The 16,856-nt window shown below is 41.6% G+C and overlaps 1 protein-coding gene across 1 annotated transcript in view; it reads left to right on the plus strand.

Moving 5' to 3' along the window:
* The window catches only part of LACC1 (laccase domain multifunctional purine nucleosidase 1), a 146,598-nt gene that overhangs the window by 514 nt on the left and 129,228 nt on the right, over nucleotides 1-16,856 (plus strand). Inside the window, exon 2 of the mRNA XM_085621819.1 lies at nucleotides 15,570-16,175. Coding sequence (XP_085477945.1) covers nucleotides 15,605-16,175 — 571 coding nt within the window. The 5' untranslated portion in view covers nucleotides 15,570-15,604. The remainder of the gene's footprint in view (nucleotides 1-15,569; nucleotides 16,176-16,856) is intronic.

Below are 16,856 nucleotides of genomic sequence, written 5' to 3' on the forward strand. Positions count from 1 at the left end.
ATTTACTTTCCCCGCGTCTAAAAATGAATGTGTCCGTCTGTAATGCAACTGGTGGTCATGTAAAGCGCTTTGATACTTTCAAATACATATTTGCAATTATTCTGCTACGCCTCGTGGTATTAGTTCTTCAAATAATTCTTGCTCAGCATTGCTGTCCTATCCCCCAGCTTGATCTATGTAATACTCCCAACTTCATCAATTGTCTGTTAACACAGGTAGAACAAGGTGGTAAAATACACACAGCTGCTGACCTACCTCTAGGTGACAAGTAAGGGGCTTCTTATGTAGCATTTGCAGAGAACTCAAGTCTCACTCATTGCGAGTGAGAATCACACATTTGTTCAGAGATTTGCAGAGCACAAAACTGCTTCTTGTACGGGGCTGTGGAAAGCTCCTTCATGTCTGTATCAGCCCTTTCACAGACCCTTCAGTGGAGGGGAGGAGCTGGCTTTGGACTCACAACAGTGCTTTGCCAATATATGTAGATAATGCTCAGGTTACTTAGCGGAAATCTTCATTGCTTCGATTCTTCCTTACTTGTCGCATTCCTTACTTGGTGTAGTGAGTGTGCCCATTCACTCCCCTGTATCAACTACTGTAAAGCTGTTTCTTCCCTTTCTATGAAAGGGTTAAAGGAAATGATCCATATAACCTCTGCCCTTCCCCCTACACCTCCTATTTAATACAAAGCCCAAAAAACAGACTGATGAAAGATAGGGACATAAGGAATGGAACAAGTAAGGAAGAATCATAGTAATGAAATGTACTGGTAAGTAATACGAGTATTATCTCCTCTTCTTCCATTCCTCGTCCCATTCCTTACTTGGTGGAGGAATGCCAATGCAAAAACCTCTTTTAGCAGCTCCAGGAAAACCACAAGGGATACACAAACGTAGCAAGAAGAAATTCTTTATTTGTTAATTTTTAAGAATAGAGCCGGAGCACAAAAAACCTCCAGGAAAAAAGCCCCCCCCCCCCCCCATAGGATAAGTTTAGGAAATAAAGAACATTCAAAAAGGGGAACAGTGAAACCACAAAAAACAAGACTATAAAGAAGATCTTGTGGCCTTCAAGATCGCTGAACCAAAATGTAATTGTGACCCCTGAGCAATATGCAACCTATAATGGGATATACAAGTGGAAGGCGAAGACCATGTAGCAGATCTGCAGAGGTCTCTAAGATAAACACCCGACTACTCCGCCCAAGAAGCTACCATATCTCTAGTACGGTCATCTGTGATACCGCCAGGTATTTCTCTACCTTGAGCCAGATAAGCTGAGGAAACAACCTTCATCAGCCATCGGGTCAAGGTAGAGGAAGATGGATTTTCACCCTTCTTCACAGGACCAAAATTGAGAAAAAGGCTATTAGAATGTCTAAACTCGGAGGATCTAGAGAGATAAATGTTCAGAACAGGTACCACAACAGAGGCAGAGAAGAGTCGGGATCAGAGGCCTCCTACTGTAAAACAGGCTAAACAATCTCTTGGTCACAGTGACATGGAGAGTTGACCTTAGGCAAAAACGTAGGATCAGGAGAAAGAACTAACTTGTCATAAAACAAATCTGCTAATACAGTTGGTCCCATTTGGAGCCTGGGCCTTTATTCTTCAATGTAATTATAATTTTTTTCAGATAATGGAAATGAAGCTCAAGGATCAGTGAATCAGTGAATATCATTATGCAAAGCAGACTGAAAACATGGTAGAGTTAACAAGCCATATAATGGACACATAAATAAGCAGTAGACAGAAACTTACCTCTCAAAGTGTGCTAGAGTATGACATTGTAATGTAGGAAATAGTAGTTTAATCGGTGGAGGGAGCTGGGTGGAAGTACCTGAGATCTTGTTGAGATCTACAGATCAGTGGCGGCTCCCCCATTAGGGTGTTGGGGCGTTGCCCCGCTGCTTTCTCGCGGTGCGAGAAAGGCAGAAACATACATGGTAAAAAAACGACCATTTATGTTTCTGCCTTCTCGCATTGCGAGAAACCAGAAGTGCCTCTGTGCTTGGTTGGGGGCGGGAGGGTGGGCGGGTCCTGCTCGAGGGCAGGGGGGAGTGGCTTACCCACTGTTGTAGGTACTGACTGTTTGGCCGTCGGCCCTGAGCCTACCAAACAGTCAATACCCACAACAGTGGGTAAGCCACTCCCCCCCCTGCCCTCTAGCACGACCGCCCACTCTCCTTTTTCCCTATGCGGGAGAAAATGGCGCGGCTGGGGCGCTCTCCCCAGCGCCTCACCAGCATTGAGATTGGTGGAGGGAGGGAGGGAGGCGGCCTTTCCAGTTGACGAGGAGCGAGGCGGCCTTTTCAGTTGACGAGGAGCTGCAGGAATTAGCGCAGGACCGGACGGCGGGAGTCGGAAGTCGTCGGACCCATCCAGAAGCTCAGTAAGTTAAAAGTTTAAACTTTTATTTATATTTTGAAGTAAGTTAATAATTATTAAACCCCTCCCGCCTCCCCCCATACCCCACCTGACGACCCCATTTCCACCCCCCCGCCCATAATGCTGGCCGCGACTGTGCAGTACCACCCTTTGAGGAGTCCAATGTCAAAGTGGGTGCCGACCAAACTCGCAGTTCCAAAACCCGATAGATTTCGTTTCACACACCCGCCCCCTCTTCTTCTCAGTTCATACATAGTGCGTCACGAAGGTAGTTAGGAGTCTTGGTGCCTCTAGTACTTTGAGCCTGAAGGGTTTGCAGTGGCAAAGTCAGTGATTAGGGGGACCGAATGCTTCGTGATTGCAACCCCCTTGGGTACGTCAGCTCCGAGGACTTGGGAACGGAGCGGGTGCCCTAAGAATGACAGTCCAGAGCCGTGTGTGCGTGGGTACATTGTATGTGTGGCGTGCGTGGATGCATGGTTCTGCCTGTTGTGCATGTGTGCCTGTGAGGGGTGTGTCTATAAATGTGGCAACAGAGAAAGGTGGAGAAAGAGTGGGTTAGAGACAGACAGTGTCCGCTAGTTAATTAGATAGATAGAGGAGAAATGAGTCAGGTGCTGGGGGCTCGAGAGAGACCGGCTGAGTCAGACCGAACGAAAGACAAAGTGAGGGTGAAATTAAATGATAAATCAATCGATTCGTTCGGTAGGTGAGGTGAACGGACACGCACTTGATCCGTTATCAGACTAACCCCTTTCAATCGATCCCTCTCGTGGTTTATATGGCTCTCTTGTTCTCCTAAAGTTTGTTATTATACACACTTGCTGTCACCGATGTCTTAAATATTCTGTTGTTGCTGTAATGTTGTTTGTAACCTGCCATTACGATCAGTAACTAAGCAATTTTAATTGTAAATATGGAGTATTTTTAATAGTTCAATATTCCAAATCTACACTGTCACAATTGCTTCATAAACCATCTTGCTTCATCAAATGTACTTTCAAATGCACTATTTTCCCACTTATTTTCAAAATTCTCGCAACACGACACTCATCAACAACTTTTACGCCCTACCACTTCCAAATGTCACCAGCCGCCACTGCTACAGATCCAAGTTAGAGCCATTATGCAAACTCGCTACACCTTTTTAGGCTTTTAGGGGCTTCTTTAAACCCTAATAGAAGTATAAAAACAGACACAAACACTATTTGCACCCATTTTTCTACTGCTGCAGACTTACTGCTGATATCAAATTGTGGTTGTGTTTTCTACTCCCTTCTTTTAGCTAGTACTACATGCCTCTAGCAGGTAGTATGTGCCAGCACAAAGCGACAACGAGCATTAGAAAAACCAATAGATCCGGGCTATTGAGGTGAACATGTTTATGGTAAAGGGTGTGCATTTGATGAAAGAGAGATTGGTATATATTGTAAGGCCAGGTTACTGGAACCATCAAAGCCATGCTGCTGATTGCAGCGAACAACAAGGAAACACAATTGCATAAAGCCTAATTCATGTAAAGGGTAGTTTGAGATGAGAGACAAGAGGCCGAATTGTTGTAGGTCATTCCTTTGCAAATCAGTATATTGTGGCCACTACTTCTGAAGCCATTACATAAGGAGTACCTTTACATCGCATCTTTGATGGTTTATGTTTTTATAATGAATATGTTGTTTTGTATGTGTGTGTGTGTTACATGTGTGTGTGTATATATGTATATGGGTGTGTGTACAGATATGTCTGTATGTTTACATGTATAAACATATATTTTTTTTATACTTTTTTCTTTAACTTTGTTTAGATTAATTTTATCTTTTAAGAAGTGTAGGCATCAACCAGTACATAAAAAAAAAATTATTAGTTAAAGAATATTATATGGAATATGTACTTGTAAGTATATATTTGTCCATATATATGTGTTTGTTGTCTTTGTTAGGTTCCCTTTTTATTAATTTGATATTAATTATTTACTAAAGTAATATTTTGAACTGTAATTTTACCATTTCGATTATATTTGTAATGTACTTAATCTTTATCCCATTTTTTCTTTTTGTATTTTTGTATGGCTACTTATATATACATAAATATGTATATATATATATATATATATATATATATATATATATATATATATATATATATATATATATATATATATATATATATATATATTATTATTATTTTTTTTTTTTGTCCAAAGCATCCTCGAATGAAAGCGCACTCACATATCAGCTACATTTCAAGGCAGAACTGCATTTATTCATGTACAAGGTGAGTACTATAGCCTTACGCGTTTCGGGGCTCCAGTCCCCTTGATCACAGGCAGGTGGACATGTAATGGGGCAGATTATTTAAGCAAGCATCTCCAGCACGTGACTGTTTAAAGCTCTTCAATTGGCCACATTAAATTACAACAAAATGCTGCATGCTGGTAACGGAGGTCCATGACGTTTAGTAACGTTTAAAATGTCTTGCTCTCAGTATTACCTTTAGTAGGATCGGTCCCATTACATTATTTCGTCCATTTCACAACCCTCCAGTGGGCCCTCGACAGAAATTGCAGTCTTTTTTCAGCCAGCTGGTATTCCATAAACCGGAGACTTCGAACATTTCCTGTGTCTCCAGATGGCCCTCAGACATTAGAGGCGGTGCGCTTCCGCGAAATGTTCGAAGTCTCCGGTCTATGGAATACCAGCTGGCTGAAAAAAGACTGCAATTTCTGTCGAGGGCCCACTGGAGGGTTGTGAAATGGACGAAATAATGTAATGGGACCGAGCCTACTAAAGGTAATACTGAGAGCAAGACATTTTAAACGTTACTAAACGTCATGGACCTCCGTTACCAGCATGCAGCATTTTGTTGTAATTTAATGTGGCCAATTTAAAAAGTCACATGCTGGAGATGCTTGCTTAAATAATCTGCCCCATTACATGTCCACCTGCCTGTGATCAAGGGGACTGGAGCCCCGAAACGCGTAAGGCTATAGTACTCACCTTGTACATGAATAAATGCAGTTCTGCCTTGAAATGTAGCTGATATGTGAGTGCGCTTTCATTCGAGGATGCTTTGGACAAAAAAATGATTGATGCGGCTGCATTCCAGCCGCGGAAGCGCACCGCCTCTAATGTCTGAGGGCCATCTGGAGACACAGGAAATGTTCGAAGTCTCCGGTTTATGGAATACCAGCTGGCTGAAAAAAGACTGCAATTTCTGTCAAGGGCCCACTGGAGGGTTGTGAAATGGACGAAATAATGTAATGGGACCGAGCCTACTAAAGGTAATACTGAGAGCAAGATATTTTAAACGTTACTAAACGTCATGGACCTCCGTTACCAGCATGCAGCATTTTGTTGTAATTTAATGTGGCCAATTGAAGAGCTTTAAAAAGTCACGTGCTGGAGATGCTTGCTTAAATAATCTGCCCCATTACATGTCCACCTGCCTGTGATCAAGGGGACTGGAGCCCCGAAACGCGTAAGGCTATAGTACTCACCTTGTACATGAATAAATGCAGTTCTGCCTTGAAATGTAGCTGATATGTGAGTGCGCTTTCATTCGAGGATGCTTTGGACAAAAAAATGATTGATGCGGCTGCATTCCAGCCGCGGAAGCGCACCGCCTCTAATGTCTGAGGGCCATCTGGAGACACAGGAAATGTTCGAAGTCTCCGGTTTATGGAATACCAGCTGGCTGAAAAAAGACTGCAATTTCTGTCAAGGGCCCACTGGAGGGTTGTGAAATGGACGAAATAATGTAATGGGACCGAGCCTACTAAAGGTAATACTGAGAGCAAGATATTTTAAACGTTACTAAACGTCATGGACCTCCGTTACCAGCATGCAGCATTTTGTTGTAATTTAATGTGGCCAATTGAAGAGCTTTAAAAAGTCACGTGCTGGAGATGCTTGCTTAAATAATCTGCCCCATTACATGTCCACCTGCCTGTGATCAAGGGGACTGGAGCCCCGAAACGCGTAAGGCTATAGTACTCACCTTGTACATGAATAAATGCAGTTCTGCCTTGAAATGTAGCTGATATGTGAGTGCGCTTTCATTCGAGGATGCTTTGGACAAAAAAAAAAATATATATATATATATATATATATTATCTACTGGCGGTCACCAGTAGATAGTTATAGTTAGGACCTATTTTCCATAGGAAATCCGCAACATTCTATTGGGAATATCTTTGGCGCCGATTGACGAATCTTCGCAAAATTTTCCAAACTTTTGGCCAGCTCCGGTCCGCTCCTACCCTGAAAGTTTCGCGGTGATTCGTCAAGCAGGGGCCGAGAAAAAAGGGGGGTCCCAAAACGCGTCAGTGATGTCATCAGTGATGTCACTGACCATGTCATGAGTGATGTAATATGTGACGTCATCAGCAGTGCATTGCGGGGGCTCGAGTTATAGTTGGCTGAACTAACTATAACAGGGGAATTTCTAGGGTTTTGTACGAGGGAAATGTCCAGCTAACTATAACGCCCCTGAAACCTATGGTTTTTTCAGCGAATATATATATATATATATATATATATATGTATGTATATGTTTATGTATGTGTAAAGGTTCAGTGCATAAAATATTATATATTTTATGATGCTTTCATATATTTAGCTGCAAAGTAATGCCCCATGCAAAAAAGTGCTCACTCCTAATGTAAGTGTAGTAAAACTTAACTGCGATGAAAAGACTCCTAATGTACTGCCTCCAAAGTAAAGGCGCGTGTTGTCATGCCTTCACTCTAAAGGCAAAACAAGGGATGAACTAGTAAAAACACTGAGGTGAGGTAAAACGTGCTGTTAATATTTGCTTGGAAATCAAGCACTGATTCCCAAAAATGAGCCTGAATCCAGTCCAAACCACCACAAAGAGATACATGTCTGACAGGAGCAGGCCATGAAAGCAATACTTTTCAAAACATACTTTAGTATGGTGAATTGACATAATGCCTATTTGAGTAACATAGTTGCACTATTGTGATGCATAGCTGCGCCCTCAAAAATCTTCAGTTTCCTTTACAAATGTGGGGAAGGTGCATCATGGGCAAGAATTTTCACATGGCCTCCTAGCAGCCAAAGGGGAGCCACATGTGGGTAGAGTGAAGGGTGGTTCTGTGTCAGAAAGGTGCACAGCAGAGAGGAAACAAGCTTTGGAGATGGTAAGTATTTTGGCTTTTCATAGAACAGGACTGTGCAACATTGTCCAGAAGTACGAGATCCATACTAGATTGTGGGATTCCCATTGACTATATAATGGAGTTTAATTTGGAATAGTTGTGTGTAAATGTCTAAGTGGATATACTGAATATCTGTCATAGCCATGACCTTCCTAGCCAATTGAACACCCCCTTTCAAAGTAACAGATTTTCTGAAGCCTCAGTTGAAAGGGAGAACATGTACCACTTAAGGCATCAGACAGATGCCACAAGGCAGTCTGCAGTGCACAGTTCCATTCATCACCATGCAGGCAGAAAAGAACATCATGGCCAATATCAGTGCAAGTTTCTATTCCTTACCCAATGATTAGCATTATTGGGAGGGAGTCAAAAGTAGCACACCATTCAAGGTGGAGGGCACAGTAAAGGATTCAAGGGAGGGTGGCAGGCCAAGGCATCACAAGGTTGCATATACAGCACACAGAACACATGGAGGAAAACCCAAGGCTCCATAGTGGAAGAAGAAAGCTTAAGGTTCAGTGGGAAAGAGATGGTCAGGGTCCAAATGAAAAAGATGCAGCTGCGGGTCTCGTGAACGGCTAGCGACAGGTTTTACAAAGGAGCTCAAAATCGAGGCGGTGGAAAGCAGCAAGGGGTCCAGGGTAAATATAAAACCCTTGAATCAAAACCAGTTAACCTATGGAATCCTTTTTTTACATTTTTGTACACGTTGCACTTTTAACCCTGCCTTCAGATAGTACATAGATAATGCAACACAACTAAAATAGCACAACTGAACATAAAATGCTATGGCAAAGCATAATAACTACACAATGCTACACAAAACTATGACCATATAACACCCCTGCAAAACACATCACAAAACTCATATAATAACACAAAGTAAGATCACGCAAAGTACAGAATTTAAAACAATATAATGTTACATTAAAATAACATGATAACATTATTTAACATAGACAAAAAAGTACCAATCAATCAATCAATCAATCTGGATTTGTATAGCACGGCTAATCACCCGTGAGGGTATCTAGGCTCTTGGAGTGTGGCTGGAGGGGCTCAGCTGAATAGCCAGGTCTTGAGTCCTTTTCTGAATTCCAGGAGGAAGCATGAGGTCCAGTGGTGAAGAGGGTGGTCGTTCCAGCATTTCGAGGTGAGGCAGGAGAAGGAACGTCCTCCACTGTTGCTGTGGCAGATGCGGGGGGTTTGGGTGAGGCAGAGCTAGGCAGAGGACAGGTGTCTGGAGGGAAGGTGGAAGTTCAGTCACCGATTGAGGTAAGCTGTCCCAGGTTGTTGAGGGCCTTTAAGGTGTGGATCAACATCTTGAACTGGCATCTCCTCTGAACGGGGAGTCAGTGGAGCTTCTTGAGGTAGAGGTGATGTGGGTCCTTTTAGGGAGGTCTAGAATGAGTCTGTCTGCTGAGTTCTGTATAGTTTGCAGTCTCCTGAGGAGCAACAAGGTGATTCCTACGTAGAGAGAGTTACCGTAGTCCAATCGGCTGGTGACAGGGGTTGTTTTATAACAGCACATAACATAAAAGGCAAAATATAGCTCAACATGATAAAGCAAAGTAACAGTGTCTCCTAGCCCCAGTTACAGATACATGTGTAATGATCTGAGTGTGGGGGTACATATCAAGATCACCTTGATCTTTTGCATTAAAAATTGAGCTCACTTTTAATCAAATAACCCGTCACACTGTTGCAGTTTAAGGATCTTAAATCAGTAGAACAGACAAAGCTGCTATATGCCTTCCCTTGCTTCCTAAAGAGACATTTGACTGTAAGGCCTGCCTGACTTTTTAAATACTCTATTATTTAGTACACATCTTTATGTTTTATTTATTGTGATTGTCTATCTGTTGCGTTGCAAATTTGCTATTAGTGAAACGTTTGGGCCATTAGAAAGTTTAAGCATGGAATGCTTGAGGATACACTATGGCACCTGCCTAAAGCCTGGTTGTTGCTCATCAGAGGGCAGGTCTCACTACTTCAAAGAAATGGATAGTACTTACACTTCTAAAAAGGGAGGAGACTGGCAGACACCACAGTAGGAACTGTATTGATATCAATGGTGCAGCAGGTGTAGTGACACAAGGGTTCAGTGGTTTAAGGGCTCCACTGCAGATCCATCATGGCAGCCTTTTAAGACTGAATCAGGAGTTGGGGGTGAATTTCCTAGCTTGCATTAGTGCCCCTGGCACCCTTGCTATACTCCTTATTTGTCTTGTGAAAACAATGTCTTTTTTTGTTTTCGTGTCCAGTGATGACTGGCTCTCGGTGTTCACGTAGTGGCAAATTCTTTTGATGAAATTCTGGGACCTAAAAATACTAGTGAAAAATTGCCATTTCGCAATGTTTTTAAAAAGTCATAGCATAGCTAAGGCATAAAGAACTAGCAAAGGGAAACATTACAGTGTGTGTGTCTTTTAATTGTCGCTTGAACACTCACTGGAAATTCCGTGTGCAAAGAGATGAAGTGGGATTGAAGCTTATTCTTTGAAGAACCTACGCGCCTAAAATCTAGGAAATGAGTGATAATTTAGAAAAGTAATAATTGTCTACATCTTTACCATGTCCACACGTGAGTTGGCATGTGGCAAACTTTCACAGTAAAATGTTCTTTGAAAGATGCTGTTGCAGCATGTTAAATGCCCCTAATGCGTTTTACTTTTCAGTGTGATATTAACTTTCTGTATGGATGACATTCTCTACCCCATTAAATTAGAGGTATGAGAGTCTAGGTAGTGTATAAAGTAAGAAACCAGAGAAGCAGATTCTGCCACCCCACTACCCATGCTTATGAGAGGTAGCTTAACAGCGGGCAAAGACATCTGCTTCTAAAGCTGAGAGACCTGTTGGAAGGCAAAAATGTACATTTTCAAAAGAAAAATATTCATTTCAAAAGTCACAGTTATTTTAATAGGATAATTAAGGTAATGAATAAGAAAGAAATTTGGATTCAAAATGAACAAAGACTAAGAATTAATAAACAGTTCACACAAAGTCTACGTAAAACGAAAAACACTCATATTCATTCCTTCTTTTTAGTAATTTTCAGTTTCTTTTTGCTCAAAATGACCAACCGTTTCCTTGGTTGCGCCCATGTCTTTTATCGGAGTGAAGTGTGCGCATGACGCCATCTTTAAATAAGAGACTCGCCACGCCTTCAGAACCACGGGCAGTGGACAGTGACAGTTGTAGTCTTATTATGCTGGGGCGACCAATCCTGCAGTTCAGGTGAGTTGGGAAAATCCTTAGTTGTGAGCTAGAAGAAAATTTGTGTCACAAAGAGCAAAGGTCCACATTTCAAAAAAGCTTTTAGGTCTTTTGAGAAGAAGTAACACCCAGATTTCAGTAGTGTCATAGGGAGATCCTCTGAAAAGAAGAAATGGGAAATAGTTTTCCTGTCATGAATAACTTGAGTAAGACTGTCCCACAATTCTTTCTGGACTACCTCTTGAAATGGTTCATTCTCACTTTATTGTAACAAGAGGATTTGGTACCAGCTCCCTCTGCTAAAGAAGGTAAAAAGAATTCTCCCAGAAACTGACTACAGAACTACTGCAAATACCCTCAAGCCGATTTTGGCAACTTTCTGTTCTATACCTTTCAAATTCCACATTAGGCCCCCATTTAGGGTATTATACATGCCACAGCATGCCTCTTCAAGGGCCTGAAGAAATATGACCACATTACCTCCCCTCCCCATGATGGTACTCGACTGGCTCTACTTGTCACACAGCAGAACCATCTTCAAAACCAGCTGCATCATTTATAAATATATCACAACTGCCCCCTCCCTCTCCCCCCTGGCCATCTGTCTATCAATCAACCCGCCATTCCTTCATTATGCACCTAGGATCTGGAGCAACTTCATTGTATCCATCAGGACTGCTATAACCTTGCCACAGTTTATGAAAAATCTGAAGGCACTACTCTTTAAAGAACTCAACATCATAACTAACACGAACCCTGCGTCCCTTCTAATCTCTCATTGACTTATCTTTGCCTTTAAAGATGTTGAGTGCTTCACAGCTTTTTGTTAGGTCTCGCCTGGCGAAAAGCAGCGCATGCGCTGCGCTCGTCAGAGAGACCTTTTGCAATTGATTCTGCCAAAGCCTTACATGCACGCGCAGGGATGGACAAAGATGGCTACTCTCACCATTTGTGCAAACCTAACAGTATGCACGTGCATGTAAGGACAGTGGACAGTCCGCCGCCATCTTGTTAAACATGCGTGCTTTCACGGCGTGCTTTCACTTTAAACTCAGTTTAAAGTGAAAGCACGCCACCATGCGCGAGCCCGTGTACTGCCCGCCAGACCGGCCGACCTCCCTTGTCTTTTTTGAGCTCCATGTCAACACAACAGTTTGAAGGGTGAGTGACCGCAAACTGCACTGCTCCGACGCTGTGAGCATATTCATGGGGCGATAAGAGGAATACATTCCTCTGGATGGGATTTATAGGGTAGATAGTTGCATCCCATTGCACAAGTCATGTAATCCGAGTTACTGGTTGAAAACAGCCTAGCTTCCTGGGAGAAGAAAGCTTACCATAGTCGCCTATGCGTGCAACCAAACCCCTGCCTAATGCATGCAAATGTCAGTGCTGAGGAGCCCAAGCAAGCAGCAGCTGGAACTGCAGGTATTAGAAACATATGGGCAATCAAAGTGGCCCTATGGCTGGAAAGAGACGCGGAGGTATGCATTCTTCGAAGCTAGGAATGCGGCGCTGCATGGCACCCTCAGCGCAAGATGGTACCAGCACATGCATGCCGTCTTCAAAGCTCGGAATGCAGCCGCTGAACGTCTCCTACAGTTCACCATATTATCAGCACATGAATCCGGACTTCTGGAATGAATGTTAACCCCTTCCATGCCCCAGTGCATGCGCTCCTCCGGGCAGGACATACCCCACACATGCGGCGCTGTTCCGTTCTCGGCATTTCACACTATTTCACTATTTCACAAGCGACAATCTTTGCTTTATTTGGAGTTTTTAAAGTGATGGAGTTTGGACTGACTGACGTTTGGGAAGAACAATTCAGAGAGAGTCACTCATAGAAGATGCGATCGTTGTCGCATGCCTTGTCTATAAAAAAAAAAACACTGGCAAAGCCAATACTGTGGAGGAATATGCCACCCAACTGTCAATGCCTAGCAAATAAAGAAGTGCGTGTTATATTGCAGATTTATATAGCGTGAACTCAACACGATGGTATGGGAGCGCTTTACATGAGCACCAGTTACGTTACACAAGGACACATTCATTTGTTCTTGCAGATAGGGGGAGATTAAGTGATTTGCCCAGAATCACAAGATGCTGTTAATGTGCTCCTTTCGGTGATGATGCTTTGGACCTAAAAGCAGCAATAAAACAAGCATTGAAAATGCAATTGGTCTCGCCTTGGATTAAGTTAAAGCCATTTGCTTTGCTAATGGTATTGTATAGCAAAGCAAATGACTTTAACTTAATAAAAGGCGAGACTTGTTGCATTTTTAATGCTTGTTTATGTTGTCGCTGTGCAAAAACCACATACATATGTGCATACATCCAGAGACACCAATCCAACAATATGTGATTAGAATTCACAATAGGCAGCAGGAAAGAAATCATAAGATAATACAGTTATAATACCAAATTTAATACAAAAAAAGTTCTAGAACAAGAAACCCAGTTTACCTAGCGTGTAGATGAATCAAACAATACTAAATACCTCTTTCAGTAATAAAACAATAATAATACTGAGGTTAGAATAATTATAATACAGAATTTTGGGTCTCAGATCAAGAGCTGTCCACAGGCAAACAGGCAACAGACAATGAGAACGCTGGCATTAAAGCCATGACAAGACTGGGGAGGTTGTAGAACAGGATGATGAAGTACTAGGGTGGATGGTAACATTCGGTCTGTGGATATGTTGAAGAAAGTGGATTTAAGCCATCAATGAGGTACAGAGTGGAGAGTCACCAGAGAGCGTACATTGAAACAGCATACTGTGGAAGGGTATTACAGTTCGGAAGAAGAATAGCTGATATTATCACACATAATTCTTCATTTATCGCCCTTTCTGCCTCTAAAACAAAAAGGTTCAGCTCTTCTTCAAACGCTTGCCACCCGTTTTATGATGCTTCATTTTACTACGCTTTTTCCAATTGACCTGTTTCAAAATCTCTCCCATCTATTATCTTTGAATGCTTTTATGTAAAAGTTTAGAAATTGTATTTTGTACCAATTAGTATAGCACTGTGATTATTTAATCATGCCTTATTGTTGGGCAGATAACATTTAGTGTATAAAGATTTAGTATACAATGAATCTAAAGAACAACACTCACAGACTTCCATCATCTTGCAGGTCAATAAAAATCACTTCCATCTAAATACGGTGGAATAAGAGAGGTAGCAAAGGTCCCGTATTCCCATTTTAAATGTCTCTGATTGCCATAATGGTGTATTACCCTCAGAAAAGCTGTCGTTGCTATGATAAAACTAAACCCACTGTGTTGTTGGACACCAACCTAAGAAGGGGCAGGTTCAGCCTGCCTGTCTTGGTAGTTATGGACATCAGTGCAGTCCTGTAGGGCTAGCACACAGTTCCCAAAGTGGCGAGACTGCTAGACAGCCAAGAATTATTGCAGAATGTCTTAGAACCATGAAATAGGTGGTAACACCTGAATGTTGAAATGGATCCAAGAGCCAACATGGTGTCAAGTGACTGTTGCAACCAGTGCTGAGAGAGCATCCTCAGTACTTGAGATGGATAAAAGAGTGGACAGGTGTTTGAGAGCCGAAATCCTTGGTGCCCATGGGACCTACCTAAACTGGCAGAGTGGGGGACCTGGCCATGGCCATCAGGACCAAATATTGTCTAATGTGTCTTTTAACATTTCTTATTTTACAGTAGTTATTCTTGGAGCCTTAGCAGATACTTTGTAGATTTAGCTACAAATCTTTGTCTTACCAGAGGGCATATCTGATTATATGAGCACAGAGCTGTGATGCAAGAAGAAGAAAAAGAACGACCCCAGGCTGGTAGCTGCGCAATAAGTTAGCACCGAGAGCCTGGATATCCTCACGAGAGACAAGTAGTGCTCTACTAATCTACTGATTGATTAATTGAAAGGACACCTCTCACACTACAATTGGCTCAATAAGGAACTGAATTAAAAATGTTCCAAAATAGAACTGATACCGATGTACACCACTTACACTGTGTGACCAGAAGGCTAGATACAGCCCCAAACCATTAACTGAGGCCCTACCAAGTCAGTAAATTTGTGCAGTAAATTTGTGCCTGCACCAAGTGCCAACTACACACAATTAGTGCTTTCCCAAGCCACCAGTATCATCACCCACCAGTAGGTCAATTTAAGAACAGCTTCACAAAGAGCTTATGGCTGCCTGATCTCATGGTACATGTTACAGTAGGATCTTTGGGTGTATTTGCAGCTGAGCTGAACACGTGATGTGCTGCAGAAGATCATTAAAGGTAAGTTTATTTTAAAAAGGTTCCTTGTAATTTTTGATGTGCCCCATCACTTTTAAACCATAGCAGCCACCACTGCTCAGATGTGTATTATATTTCGCATAGTGATGCATCAGAAGGTGTGGAAATACAACTTGGAATAAGGGTACTTCTGAAGGTTACATCTCCGGAAGGATAACAACACGTTGTAGAAAAAGAATGAAGTTTGGTTACCCTGAAATGCAAAGTTTGCATAAGTAGGATTATAAGGAAACACAAGATTTTTATCATAGGAAGGAGAGGGGAACTATGGAAGACATTTACGCATATTTCATGTACTGTTAAGATGACAGGTTACATGTTCCACAATGAAAGGTGAAAAATAGTTTATGCCATTGCAACACGGTCCAAAAAAAATCACCCTCTGGATAATTTCAGTAAGATTATTTTACATTAGAAATACGCTGTTTACTTGGCTTGTTTGTTTTCAAATTTACAGAATCATAATCGTTATAATTATTTTCTTTTCACGTCAGAGTTTAATAATCCGCTGAATCCCTTGAAGACAAGCATGGCAGAAGCAGTGTTGATCGACGTTTTCGACATAAGATGGAACTCTGATTTTTATTGTGATCCAAATTGTATGCTGAATGTTTTCAAGTGTGCTGATGAAAATTATGGAAACTGCACAAAATGTGTTTACATCATGTGCTCTCAGATCCTGGGACCTGAAAGGAATGGGAGTCAAGAAGAAACCATTCTAAAGGCAGCAAAGAACTTCCAAGTCTTAAAACATGGATTTGAGGTTGTGTGGAACTCAAGTAAGGCTGCCGTATTGTACTCTATTAAACAAAAACTTGACAAGGCTGATGTAAACATTGTGAAAATAATCTTGCCACAGTCTGCAGTCTCTGCGATGGATTTTTATGTGGATAATTTATTCACTGCCGTTTACCAGTTTGAGTTCAAGATCTTGGAGAAAATGTGGGAAGGAGATGGCGCCAACAAGTCAACTTTATGTCAGAAAGCATTGAACAAAGAGGAGCAGGTCCGGCATGCCCAGCGTGATATTACAATGTTTCTGGGAAGTCTTCAAGGCCTTAAGGGAAATCTAACTATTCTCAAATCTTCCTTGATTTCAGGTAAAAATATACACTTTTCCTAAATGGTTAGATCATTAAATTGCTTTTTAATGCCCAGACCGTGTAACTAGCAAAGAAAATAAGAGGAAGACAAACCAATCAGAAAAATTAGTTAAAATCTCATTTTAAAAATCAGAATGTTTCATTTGTATTGGTTGATCAGCATTCTGAGGATGCCATGGGCTATTTTTGGATAGTAGTGTTTTTCTTCTTGCCCACATCTTTTGATATTGAACGTTCAAAGACAAATAGAAATACTTGACTTAAAGTGCATTAACTAGTGTGTGTCTCTAAGTGTGTGATGCTCTCATGGCTGAATACATGTGCAAAGAAATGAGAAACTGGATTACGCCGTGGTGCACTTGGCGGTTCACGCGAGTTGTCATTAGTTCAGGAAAATATATTTAATTAAAGATGTACTGTGCTTTAATTTACCATTACCTGTCATTTAGGACTGTAAGGTAAGATTTTATTTGCAAATGTTTTTTTTCGAGTCATTTTGCATTTATTAAGAAACTCTTCTGTTTTAAGCAACTTAATGGCAGACTGAAACTCAAATTTAATGGCATCTTTTAAAAATATTTTCCATTGTCGTTCAAGTTTTTGCAAGTAATGACAAAATATCGTCGCCTGCGGAGACCCTGATTAAAAATTTGATTTAAGTGTAAAGGCATTACTTAA

The sequence above is a fragment of the Triturus cristatus genome, chromosome 8, assembly GCF_964204655.1.
Source record: "Triturus cristatus chromosome 8, aTriCri1.1, whole genome shotgun sequence".
In the NCBI taxonomy this organism is placed as follows: Eukaryota; Metazoa; Chordata; class Amphibia; order Caudata; family Salamandridae; genus Triturus; species Triturus cristatus.